The sequence below is a fragment of the Bufo bufo genome, chromosome 11, assembly GCF_905171765.1.
Source record: "Bufo bufo chromosome 11, aBufBuf1.1, whole genome shotgun sequence".
Taxonomy (NCBI): Eukaryota; Metazoa; Chordata; class Amphibia; order Anura; family Bufonidae; genus Bufo; species Bufo bufo.
In genome coordinates, this window is record NC_053399.1 from 38894802 (window position 1) to 38908020 (window position 13219).

The 13219-nt window shown below is 42.4% G+C and overlaps 1 protein-coding gene across 2 annotated transcripts in view; it reads right to left on the minus strand.

The window, feature by feature from the left end:
* RGS6 (regulator of G protein signaling 6) overlaps positions 1–13219 on the minus strand; it is a 436918-nt gene that overhangs the window by 36969 nt on the left and 386730 nt on the right. For both annotated transcript variants that reach the window (XM_040412145.1, XM_040412143.1), the window contains exons 12-15: positions 12350–12411; positions 9151–9261; positions 7811–7936; positions 2204–2390 (exon numbers count right to left, since the gene is read on the minus strand). In XM_040412145.1, coding sequence (XP_040268079.1) covers positions 2204–2390; positions 7811–7936; positions 9151–9261; positions 12350–12411 — 486 coding nt within the window. The remainder of the gene's footprint in view (positions 1–2203; positions 2391–7810; positions 7937–9150; positions 9262–12349; positions 12412–13219) is intronic.

Genomic DNA, 13219 nt, shown 5'->3' on the forward strand with positions numbered 1-13219 from the left:
AATACTTAGAAAGTGAGAGCGTTTGTTATGACTAGTGTTGAGCGAATCGAAGTATCTGAAGTGGACTTCGATCAGAATTTCAGGAAAAATTAAATTCATGAAGCCGAATTTCCTCAAACTTCATGGTAATGAATCATGGTAATTTTTTTCTAAAATGGTGGCTGAAAAAAACAAAACACCTCATCAGCTTGCTTGCGGAGAGGCCGTCCGCTCCCATCTTGATTGAAGAAAACCCGCCAAAGGACCTGCGGTGAGTGTGATGACGTCACCACATGATCACGCTGGAAGTGCGCAGTGACATGATCACGTGGTGATGTCATCCAGCTCACCGCAGTTCCTGTGGCTGGTTTTCTTCAATCAAAATGGGAGCGGACAGGCTCTCCGTGATCAAGTGGTAGAGGTGAGCATTATTATGATTTTTTTTAACCCCTGAAAAGCTGAATGTGAGCCACAGATGCTGCGATCAGCGTTGAATGCGACATCCAAGGGGTTAAATGAGGGGGTGTAGCGCGATCGCCATTCCCAGTCATTGTGCCCGCTCCATACAATGGAAAGCAATTTGTGCAGCCAAATCGAATTTTTCAATACTTCACTCATCACTAGTTGTGACTACTGGGGAATTGGATGGATTTTGCCATGTCTACTGTGGATGCTACACTGTCTAATGGGGCAGTGTTTTCATGAATATATTTAAAGTTCTACTTGTTACATGGCATTTACTATTCCTAATAACTTCCACACTGAGAGCAAAGAAACAGAGGCTGCACTGAGACCTATGAAACTTTACAATGATTAAAGGGGTTGTCTCACTTCAGCAATTGTCATTTATCAGGTAAAGAAAGTTACTACAAGGCTCTTGCTAATGTATTGTGATTGTCCATATCGCCTCCTTTGCTGGCTGGATTCATTTTTCCATTACATTTTTCATCACATTACACACTGCTAGTTTCCAGAGGTTATGGCCACGCTGCAGCACAGATACGAGGTGGCCAAGAAGGGAGCTGCTGCGCATGTGTCCCTATGCCTGTTCCCAGGGCTGGCCTTAGGTGTTCAGGCGCCCTGTGCGAGCTAATCTTGTGGCGCCCTAACCGCCCCAGTGTCACCCTTATCAATCCAGTCTCCTGCCCCTTAATCATACCCAGTGTCTGTGTCACCCACCTTATCCAGTCCCCTGCCCCCTTAATCATACCCAGTGTCACCCACCTTATCCAGTCCCCTGCCCCCTTAATCATCCCCAGTGTCACCCACCTTATCCAGTCCCCTGCCCCCTTAATCATACCCAGTGTCTGTGTCACCCTTAACAATCCAGTCCCCTGCCCCCTTAATCATACCCAGTGTCTGTGTCACCCACCTTATCCAGTCCCCTGCCCCTTAATCATACCCAGTGTCTGTCACCCTTATCCAGTCCCCTGGGCCTGCCCCCCTTAATTAGACCCTGCCCCAATTTAATGAAAAAGATATTTGGTGAAAAAAACAAACAAAAAACCCCCCAATAAGAACAGGTACTCACTGTCTAGTTCTGCTCCCTCCCGGTCTGGGACTGCAGAGCACCGGCCGCCACCCAGCCCACCCTTACACATTGAGCAGATGATGCGGATCCTTCCGCGTCTAGACTCTGTGAAGGCGCAGGCACTTGGACGCTGCGCCTGCACCCCTAAGCTCCTCCTCCACGCACCGCTCCAGAACCTGACCGCTGGCAGCTGCAGCGGCTCAGCTGAGCTCGCCGCTCGCCTAGTCGCCGACTCGCCTCGCTCACACAATCCAGGGTCGGGCCGGCCTGCTGTAGCCTGTAAGAGAGTAGAGACCGACTGCGAGCTGTATCGGCCGCCGGGCGCCTCTGTTGCCATGGCGCCCTGTGCGGCCGCACAGCTCGCACACCGAAAAAGCCGGCCCTACATGTTCCTTTGGACCCGGCCACCAGCAAGGCCTGCACTTTCCTATAGTGTGCAAGCACAGCCACCACTGCTGGATTGCATGGTGGTTGTAACCCCAGGATATGAGCAGTGTTTAATGTGGTGGAAAAATGAATCCAGCCAGCAAAGGAGGCAATATGGACAATCACAATACATTAGGAAGTGCCTGGTATTAACTTTCTCTACATAATAAAGGCCATTTGCTGAAGTGAGTGAACTGTAAGACTAATTTCTGCAATAAATATTCTTCATATAATGATTTACTATTTACAAGCGCTTTCATTTCATACCTGTGCATCTTCAAATGTGTACCTCCCAGGATCTTTAACATTTTGGCTCGTCTTCTCAAAACTGTGGGAGTCTAAGTTGATGGCACTTTGTGCCCCAGGGGCCAGAAACTCTTGCCATATTTCCTCTACCCTTTTCGGTACTTCCTGTAAAGGTTGCTTCTTCAGATCTTGGACAACCATCCAAAACCTTTACCATACATAAGACACAATTAGTGTATAGTGTTGGACTGAAGAAACAATATTGCCATCTAGTGGAAAGGGATGTGCATTGTTCATAAAGGCTTTCTATATACAGTACATTCATAACACATTATGCTGTATTATACAATAATTAAGAATGATGCTTCCTAGGGTGATTGCTACTTGAATTGTTAAGAAAAGACCTAATGAGCTAGGCAACACACACACACTGAAATGTGTAAAGAGGACATGCTATATGGGCAGATGACTCAAATTCTTAAGCCATTTGGAATTTCAGTAAAATATTTATTTTGCAATTTCTATATTAAACCAGCATAATAATATAAATACTGAATTCTAACATGTTGTAAACAAAACAGCCATTAAAGGATAACTGTCATATTTTTTTTATGTAATTGGATTGGTCTAAGTTCACCTTAGTTCCCTAGTTAATACTTTTGTATAGGTATTGAATTACCTAGTAATTGCAGCATGTTCTTTCCTCCCCCAGGCATTTCAGTGGTGCTGCTAAAACAGCGTTGCTAGGTGTCCTCCGTCTCCTATCTTCTATATACAGAAGACGGAGGACGTAGTAGTGGGCAGTCTAGAACACTGCATGCGCGCTCCCATCGGACCAGGATAGTGCGATAAAAATTTGCGATCAACTACTCATGAGGAAGAGGGTGTGTTGAAGTCTGGAGAAAGCAGATTGGTTGGGGTCAGGCTGCGCGTTCCGGAGATGAGCCGAATGAATTCTGGGTAGTAAGGGAGGGAGGTCTTAGCCTCAGGGTAAGGGCATCGACGGCCATCTTGAGAAGATAGTCAGAAAGAAGTCTTGTGAGGAGCGGTTGCCATGGACGGAATCTTATTAAACAAGTGGTATGTGAACACAATAATTAGTGATTATGGATTATCACCACCGCAGCAACAACATATATGAAAATTGAATTTTTAAGTCAAAATATGACAGTTATCCTTTAAAAAGAAATTTACAAGAAATGAAAGAAAAGCTCTTTAGTCTGGGGTTACAATTACAAGTAGACTTTTCTGTAGCACATTTGATAGATTTTTAGGTTGGGACTACACAGTGATCTTGGCCACAACACCTTTTGCGTGACTAAAGCCCACTGTGTAGTGAATGGGTTTGCTGAGTAAACTGCAAGTTGTCCCCACTCATGTACATTATAGTATAGGAGTCTGGAAAAACCACAGACACAACATGGGCACCCCTGGTATTCACCCTTTAACCCCTGCACAAGGATGTAGACTTCACTGCAGGGAACCCACCAGGACGTCCTGGTCTAGTTGGCATCTGATCCATGGGAGCAGAGACACCGATGCAAAGCACAGAGGTGTCAGGATATACTCCTCAGGGCAGGCAGGGTTTGTGTATGTCCACGAAACAAGTCCGAGATCACTGATGATCAAGGGAGGCAGCAGAGAATCAGAGTAGGTAAACAGGTAGAGTTCGTACATGGGCAGACAGAAAGAATAAGCACACCTTCACTAGGACTAGCAAACACTAGAATATCTAAAGCTCAGTAAAGGGGTTGAGAAAACAGCCCAATATAGGAGGCTGATCAGCACCTTTGTCAGCAGCTGGACAGGGAGGGCAAACTTTTGCAGTACTACAGAGGAGTTCACTGAATACTGGCCCCAATACACACACAGTGAGTGGAGCGACGCCCGTCCGGAATAGTGAGGCAGGGCCAGACACAGTTTGCCAGCGCAACACTAGAATATGCTATGGAAATTAGATCAGCCTAGCAGTATCTGTGGAATACGGATGACACACGGAGAGCAAAAAACGGACACATGGATTCTTCACGGACATCTTCACATTTGAACCACTGTCCATCCAGACTTGTGAAAGAGGCCTAAGGCTGGCCGTTAACGATCAGGTTTTGATGAGATTTTCAAATTCAGTTTTGAAGCTAAAGCCTGGTGTGGATCCTAAAGGGAGAGAAAGTATGAAGGGTGGATGCTACTTAGGATAGGTTCATATCTGTGGTAGGTAAATCTGGTAGCCTGCTCCAGGACAGGAGCAGACTACCAAAGTTACCGTATGCGGCATTTACGCTGGGCACCTGCCGGATCCCATTATAGGGAATGGGAATCTGGCGGTGACTGAATATGCTGGATACAGTAACTCCAGTAGTCTGCTTCTCTGCTGGAACAGACTACAGATTTACCTTTTTCATATATGAACCTACCATTATCTTTATTTACAAATCCACACTTGGTTTTACCTATAAAACTGCATCTGAAAACCTGATTATGTATGGACACTCTTAGCAAAGCGTTTTTTTATCAGTGGAAGCCTCCGAATGGCAGCACGAAAACCGCCTCTCACTGTTTTCAATGGGAGGCAGCGGTTTTAAACGGTTTTACGGCTGTGATCGTGCCAACAAAGCATTTTTTGAATACCTAAGGCCGATGGTGACATATTAATACTTTTTTTTGTGGACCGTATGTGGAACCATTCATTTCAATGGGTCCGCAAAAAGAAAACTACGGAATTTACTCCGTGTGCATTCCGTTTCTGTATGTCCTATTATTGTCCGCATTACGGACAAGGAGAGGACTATTCTATTAGGAGCCAGCTGTTCCGTTCCGCAAAATACGGAATGCACATGGACGTCATCCTTATTTTTTTCAGATCTGGGTTTTGCGGACCACAAAATACATACGGTCGTGTGCATGAGCCCCAACAGTCATATGAAAATTAGAAAACCCCTTACAAAAATCATCTTATATAGGGGTTGTCAGAGATACAGTCCTGATCAAAAGTTTAAGACCACTTGAAAAATGGCAAAAAATCATATTTTACATTGTTGGATCTTAACAAGGTTCCAAGTAGAGCTTCAACATGCAACAAGAAGAAATGAGAGTGAGAAAAATTTTTTTTGAGCATTCAATTAATTGAAAATAACGATTAAACTGAAACAGGCTGTTTTTCAGCTGATCCAAAGTTTAGGACCACATGCCTTTAAAAGGCCAAATCTGTGCAAAGATGTGGATTCATTGTCATTTTCTGTCAGGTAGTCACACGTTGTGATGGCAAAGGCAAAAAAACTCTCCCTTTTTGAACGTGGTCGGGTTGTTGAACTGCATAAGCAGGGTCTCTCACAGCGCGCCATCGCTGCTGAGGTGGTAAGACAGTCATTTGGAATTTCTTAAATGATCCTGAGGGTTATGGAACAAAAAAGTCAAGTGGAAGACCCCAAAAAATTTCATCAGCACTGAGCCGGAGACTCCAATTGGCTGTCCGTCAAGACACTGGACGATCCTCGACCCAAATTAGGGCCCTTACTGGTGCTGACTGCAGCCCCATAACCATCAGACGGCATCTGAGACTGAAGGGCTTCAAAAACAAAAAACTTCTTCAAAGACCTCGTCTCCTTGAACGCCACAGAACTGCTCGTTTGGACTTTGCAAGAGACCACCAAACATGGGACATTCAAAGGTGGAAGAAAGTTTTATTCTCTAACGTTTCCAATGTTACTAGCATGACAAGCAGATCCCACCTGAGATGTTTTCTACGCACCACAGTGGAGGGGGCGCCATAATGGTCTGGGGTGCTTTTTCCTTCAGTGGAACAATGGCGTGTCAGGAAGTGCAGGGGCGTCAAACGGCCGCTTGCTATGTCCAGATGTTGCAAAGAGCATTCCTCATGACTGAGGGCCCTCGTCTGTGTGGTAACAACTGGGTTTTTCAACAGGACAGCGCTACAGTACACAATTAGGACAAGGGACTTTTTCCAGGAGAGTAACATCACTCTTTTGGCCCATCCTGCGTGTTCCCCTGATCTAAATCCAATTGAGAACCTTTGGGGATGGATGGCAAGGGAAGTTTACAAAAATGGACAACAGTTCCAGACAGTAGATGGCCTTCGTGCAGCCGTCTTCACCACTTGGAGAAATGTTGCCACTCACCTCATGGAAACGCTTGCATCAAGCATGCCGAAACGAATTTTGGAAGTGATAAATAATAACGGCGGAGCTACTCAGTACTGAGTTCATGTTTGGAAGTTGGATTTCTGTTTTGGGGGGGTTTAGTTTTTTTTGGAGGTGTGGTCCTAAACTTTTGATCAGCTGAAAAACAGTCTGCTTCAGTTTATTCGTTGTTTTCATTAAATTAAATGCTCAAAAAATGTCTTGTCTCACTCCCATTTCTTCTTGTTGCATGTTGAAGCTCTACTTGGAACCTCGTTAAGATCCAGCCATGCTAAATATATTTTTTTGCCATTTTTCAAGTGGTCTTAAACTTTTGATCAGGACTGTAATTAAAAATCTCAGACAAGCCCTGCAATAAACTAAAATAAAAATTCATCTGATACTCATCCCTTTTCCAGAGCCCTTTTCTGCAGTGCTAATCCAATCCTGCTGCTGACACTTCCCTACTAATTACAGTAGATTAGGGATGTGCTGATATATGGCACCTGCATGTCACTGTGCACATCACTTACGCAGTGACATGTACAGTGACATGCAGATATACATCATGTGACGGCTGTATCCAATCATTATCTCCGGAGTTAGATTGCTGAAAACAGTAATTGGCTGCAGCGGTGATGTTCCATACACTTGCACATCACTGATGCTATGACATGCAAAATAACATGTGTAATGACCCAGAGTGCCATTACCACTCTTTGGCACCTTTCTACTGTCTCTAATGTGCTTACTTATGTCACCAGAATGTATTTTGTGTCACCCCCTAATAATGTGCATATTTATGTTTATGAAACTGGTTATGTTCATGTAATTGCCTGGTCTAGCAGCAGATGGCGGCAACATTGGCAATGTTAGTTTCCCTGGAGAGGAACCTCCTAGTTCCATTCTGAAGAGATTGTAGGCCACTCTACACCACTCTGGCAATCCTACCCTGGGTAACAACATTACCATCTACAAAGGGGACTCCATGTCCTCGTTGCTTAACTGCAACTGGCGTCACGTTTACTTGCTCTATATGAGGGACATATTTCGTAGAAACCTCCTAAGGGGCAAGGGATTCCCCAGACCCTGATAGTGGGCCGTTGCACATGCAGATATACAGCATGTGACCTCTGCATCCACTCACTGTCTTCAGCGTTAGATTGGCTGCAGCGGTCACATGCCGTATACGGCTGTATCTCTGCGAAAGTTTCTAAACAAGTAGTGACAAGAGGGCCAAACCAGCGCTGAAGAGACTGGCAGGGGGGGAAAAGGGTGAGTATAAGATGAAATGTTATTTTAGTTTAATTGCAAGAGTTGTTGGAGATTTGTAATTATCTCTGACAACCCCTTTAATGCATAAGGATGTGGGCTACCTCATGAAATGTCCCAAAATCATAATACTTCACTGCACTTCATTGTTCTTTTACTAATCTATCAGTGGAAAAATATAGACGGAATCATAAAACCCTTATAACATTAATTCACTCACCTGAGGTTTTCAGAACTGAACTCTGATTCCACAAAGCGAAGGAACTGCTCTCGTCCTACTGGGTCTTTAAGCATTTCATCCAGGCAGAATCCCCACCTCTTCACACGCTGCTGAGATGGCTCTTTGCTTTCAAGGATGACAAATTTGACACAAATTATAATAAATCATTGATATTTCACAATATAATCTTGTTAAGGTGACGATGGGGCCCTGACCTATTGTGCCCACGAGCACCCCTGGACTTACCATATGTGCAACTGCAGTGAATTTACACAGTGGAACTGTATTTTGTGACCAAGCACGGACTTTGTAACAACATGAATCTGTCAAGACTCAATTTAAAGGGGTTGGCCACTTTCTGGTTAATGTTCATCAATATCTTTGTAAGATGTCTACATAGAATTTAGTAATATAGCCTTTGTTGATATTCTGTAACATTTTCTATATTTCTTACGGTATGCCTCCATAAAATGGCAGCTGATGGAGGGTCATGTGACCAGGCAAATCACTCAGTCTACTCAATTCACATACACTGAGTTTGAATAGAGGAAGCTGAGGGAAGTGTCTGGTCACATAACCCTCCATCAGTGGGCATCCTTATGGACAAAACCTCAAGGTGAACAGGAGATTTGCCCAATGTGGGGACATGGCTTTAGAAATATGGTATATGGCACATAATTTCAACAAGAAGAAGAATTTATTAAGACCGGCGTTTTAGATGTCGGTCTTAATATGGCCCTGCGCTGGTGGTGGATTGCCAAAGTTATGTAGAGCTGCCAGCCTCTATATAACTTCAGCGGATCCACCGCCACTTCTAAATGTAAGACAGCTTCCTCGCGGTTTTAGATTTAGACCATTTTCTACGTCTAAAACAGGAGTAGAAAATGGTAAATGAGACGAGCCTGACGACCCGTCCCCTTCCTTGCTCACACCCCCCACACCCACTTTTTTCGACCTGGGCTGAGCAGTGGAAAAGTCGCAGATTGAAGTGCAAAGGACCTTTGCGCCACAATCTGCACCAGAAATTCGCCTCATATAGGCATATTTCTGTTTAATAAATGAGCCTCTATATTAGTAAGTACTATATAGTCATCTGACCTACAAATTGGTTAACAGTAACTCTTTAAAACGTACTGAAAGCAAAACACTATAAAAAAGGGTCTATTCAGACCATTAGCTCTGAATTGTAGAGCCCTCATAAGGAGGGATGTAACAAACCAACTGTTTAATTAGTATAAATACTGTATACATAAATCACACCATGTATAAATATCAGAACTTGCACAGAATATAAAAAACACAGATTATCATAACCTTCAAAAGACATCAACAATATTTACCTAACTTCTAGATCCCAGAAAGTCGCGTCATCACTAATCCATGGATTGGAGGGATCAGCCGGAGTAAGGAAAGGGTCATACTCTGTGTATTGTTCGGAATAAGCAATAAAGCTGTACAAGACAAAAAGAAATGTCCTTCACGTTAGGAGATCCAGGCTTGTGTGACCAGAACTGATATATGTTGTGTATGTTAGAGAGTGCAGGGACCAAAGTACATTACTACCTCTGACAGCCCCAAGCTCCATGGAAAGAGGGGCCAGTTCTAGATATAAGAGGGCAGCTGATTTCTATGAGAAGAACAGGGGAATGCTAAGGTAACTAGTCTGAATATTTCTATAACCCTAAGCTCTTTTTGGGTTGTGTCACTCTTTTGGTTGTGCTTTTCTACAGACCCCCACAGCGTGGCTGGACCCGGGGTGGTAATCGTACTTACCCGATCAGATGTCAACGCAGGGAGACTCAGGACCTGTAGCCCAGCGGCGAGAATCAGGTAAGTATGATCACCACTGTGGGTTTTGCCACCCTAAAATGTTATTTTCATATAAATAAGCATGAAAAACTAGTTGCCTCTGTAATTTACTTCCTGTTACAAAAAACTCTCCAGTTGTTCACTACAATGGTGCCCCCTGGCGTTTATTCTGTATCGTAATGTGCACGTCCTCCTACTGAGCTGCATGAGCATGGTTGCACATCCTCAGTTCGTTCCTTGAACTATCGGCCATAGCTACTGTTAGAAGCTATGGCAGTTACAGGGAGAGAGCGGCAAGCTTGACATATGTCGAGAGAGCATTAGGAGAAATGAATGGGAACATTTTTGGATCCATGCGAGGTACAGAGATCATCTTGTGCTATATGATGTCTGATTTTCTTAAATCAATCCTGACATAAGCCCTTTAAATTAGCACTCCCACAAAAATGGTTATCCTCTGACCTGTTAAAAAAACGGTGTAGTACTAACATGTACAGAACACACAGAAAGTAAATGTGGATAGGTGCTGTTTAATAAGTCAGTCTTAGGGTTATAAATGCTGGCAAACAATACGTCTTACCTGGTGCAGAGAGAAAATGTCATTGTTCATTTGACAAAGGGAAGCCTGTTTAAATTAACGAGAACTAACACACTGATGCAGTTTCTTCTCTGCTTGTTTGAGGAGAATAATGATCTTGTGCTTGGTCAGCAGCTCCTCTCACAAGCAGAGAAGATGCTGCAGCTTCTGAGGCAGCCTACTAACCACACCAGAGAAAAGACCCGGCAGAGAGCATCCAAATGACACAATTTTGCAAAGGTGGATGCAGTAATTGGTGTTCAAAAGAAACAGTAAGTGGTGCTAGATAATGCCCATTAGACAAATAGCTAGTTAAATAGGCATATTACAATTTTGGTGTTTGATTTAAATGAGAACAATATTCTTAATGGGACAGTCTCTTTAAAGTTTCCTTGGTTGTCATGCAACTTCGCGATATTCCTGGATAGAAAGTCTTCTTTGTCCCTGTTTTCTGATATGACTTTCTTTCATAAACTGGAATCCTGTTGCAAAAAGTGACAACTAGGTGGTGATCAAAGGGACATCTTTACGAGAAACTCTACTAGCAATTGGTTGTAGCTTGGGCTGAAAAGTAATTACAAAACTAGTGACTTTGTCTAATGCAGTGTTTCCCAATCAGCGTGCCTCCAGCTGTTGCAAAACTACAACTCCCAGCATGCCCGGACAGCCTTTGGCTGGGAGGTGTAGTTTTGCCACAGCTGGAGGCACACTGGTTGGGAAACACTGGTCTAATGTAGTTAAAATAGAATCTCGAAGAGAATTGTGATTTTCAGAACATAATCAGGGAGTCACTAATTCTCTTTAATATCTAAAAAAGAAGAATGGTGCTTCATCATACAGATTTTCTGCATAGGAAAAGTTTTATTTGCCATTAGGAGACAATTGGTATCACTTTGGGGGTTTGTGCTACCACAGATGCAACCCTGGCAATCGAAGTATGACAGATCATCTTGTCCTCGGCTGCTGGTAATCCGTTTTACATCAGAAAAACAACACCCAGAGACCCATACCATTCAACAAGTCACTGGGTGGAAATGGCACCTTAATTGAGATTTGGGGTATTTTTATCAGGCCCATTTATTCATGAAGACTAAGCTAGATCTTTAATTACTTGTTTTTGAAAAATCTGGCACCCATTGAGCTTAATGCCAGTGCACACAAACAAAGCAGCTGCAGCAGGTCCTTACAAGTTCACTCCCTTTTCATGTGGTGTGTGCAATGTCTAGGAGACCTATACATGGCACACAGATTGCATACCTGCCGCACCTATATCAAACACCGCCAACATGTGTAAGGATCCTGAGTAAGGATCATAACCTGACGATCCGAAACGCGTAGAAGTATATGTTGGATTTTATTCTGCACCCATGAAATAAAGAATATCACGTTTACTACTGCCATCTTGGAAGCTGGATCACTTTCTTCTGTTGCTAAAGTCATAGTACAGCCCTGTGCATGAGGCCTTAAAGTAAATGTTTAGCTTCCAACAGTATTTTATTTATTTAAATATTTAGAAAAATCTGTTTATGTTATCTTTTAAATCTATGTATATGCTGAGGAATTGGAGCACCATGTCAGAAAATAAAGCTTGAAAGGTTATAAGGATATATTAACCAGCCCATCAATTTAGATAAAAAACAAAACAAAAACATGATAATAAAAAGTTAAGTTACACTTTAAGCTGGCCATAGAGATTGGGGGAAAAAAATTACAACTGCTGTTCTGTCCAATACCACTACAAGCATTTTCAACAAATGTAAAACGCATTATCTATTATAAAGTCAGATTAAAACTACACAGACTGCTTTATTTTATACCCAAATTCAACATATCTTCTGACAAAGCAACAGAAGAAATTGCATACAGTCCAATACCTAAAAGTGACTCTTAGACGAGCGCCTTACTTGGGAACCTATCTGAGCTAAAGCAGAGGACCACTGTAGTTGCCTGGGCTTGTCCATGTGGTAAGAGTAGTGAAGAAAATCCTGAATTATAAGCCACCAGCTAAAAATGTGTGTACTTTTTTTTATATGGTAAGAACACTTAATGAAAGATAGTAAGTATTCATTGTGCCGTTTTCCTATTCTGTAAAAATGAAAACAATTGTAATTTACTTTTATAAAAAAAAAAAAAAGAAGGCTTAAAGCGCTTACCTGTCAGCTACTTTGGACATCTTTAAACAATGTCGATCTATCTGAACATTCAAAAAATCTATCTACAAACAAAAAAGAAATCTCATATTAGTTCCCTTTAAACGCACATACACAAGATACAACATTATCAATAATGTTACAGCACTGGATAACAGCTATATAGTCTGCAAATGTAAAATAAAAAATGTTATATTTCAATTTTATTTCTATTTATTTTTATTTATTATTATTATTTTTTTTTTGCTGTTTCTACTTATTAGTTTGTTTTTACCTCTGGGAAGTAAATCACAAAATGTCTGTAGTTACCTTTAGAAAGAGCTTACTGTATACCGTTTTATTATTAAGTGTATAAATCATATACAGAAAGATTCTAAACTTCCTCTAGTGGTTGCTGACTGTGTTTCATCATGTAGGGAGAATTTGGAGCTCTGTGTAGGGAAAATAGAGATCTGACCACTATAATGGTATATTAAACAGCATATATTGGTGTGTATTATGTATAATGTTGCTATCTCGCTTTTTCTAGGCCTTCAGTAGCTTTACTGTCTAGGCCTGCTCTATATAATTGTGACTAAACAGGTTTTCTGAGACAAATATCACTGACCAACAGTATAGGTGAGAAATGTGTTATCTCCAGGGACACCACTGCTCGGACCTCTACTACAGAACCAGCTAAACACTGCACTGTCTCCGTCAGCCCATTAGACGCTTATTTATTTATTTTATGCACCTATACAGCGCTACGATATTCCGCAGCGCTTTACAGACATTAGCATCCAACTGTCCCCAATGGGGATCACAATCTAAGTTCCCTATCAGTATGTATTTGTGAGTACCCAGAGGATACCCACACAAACTCCATGCAGATGT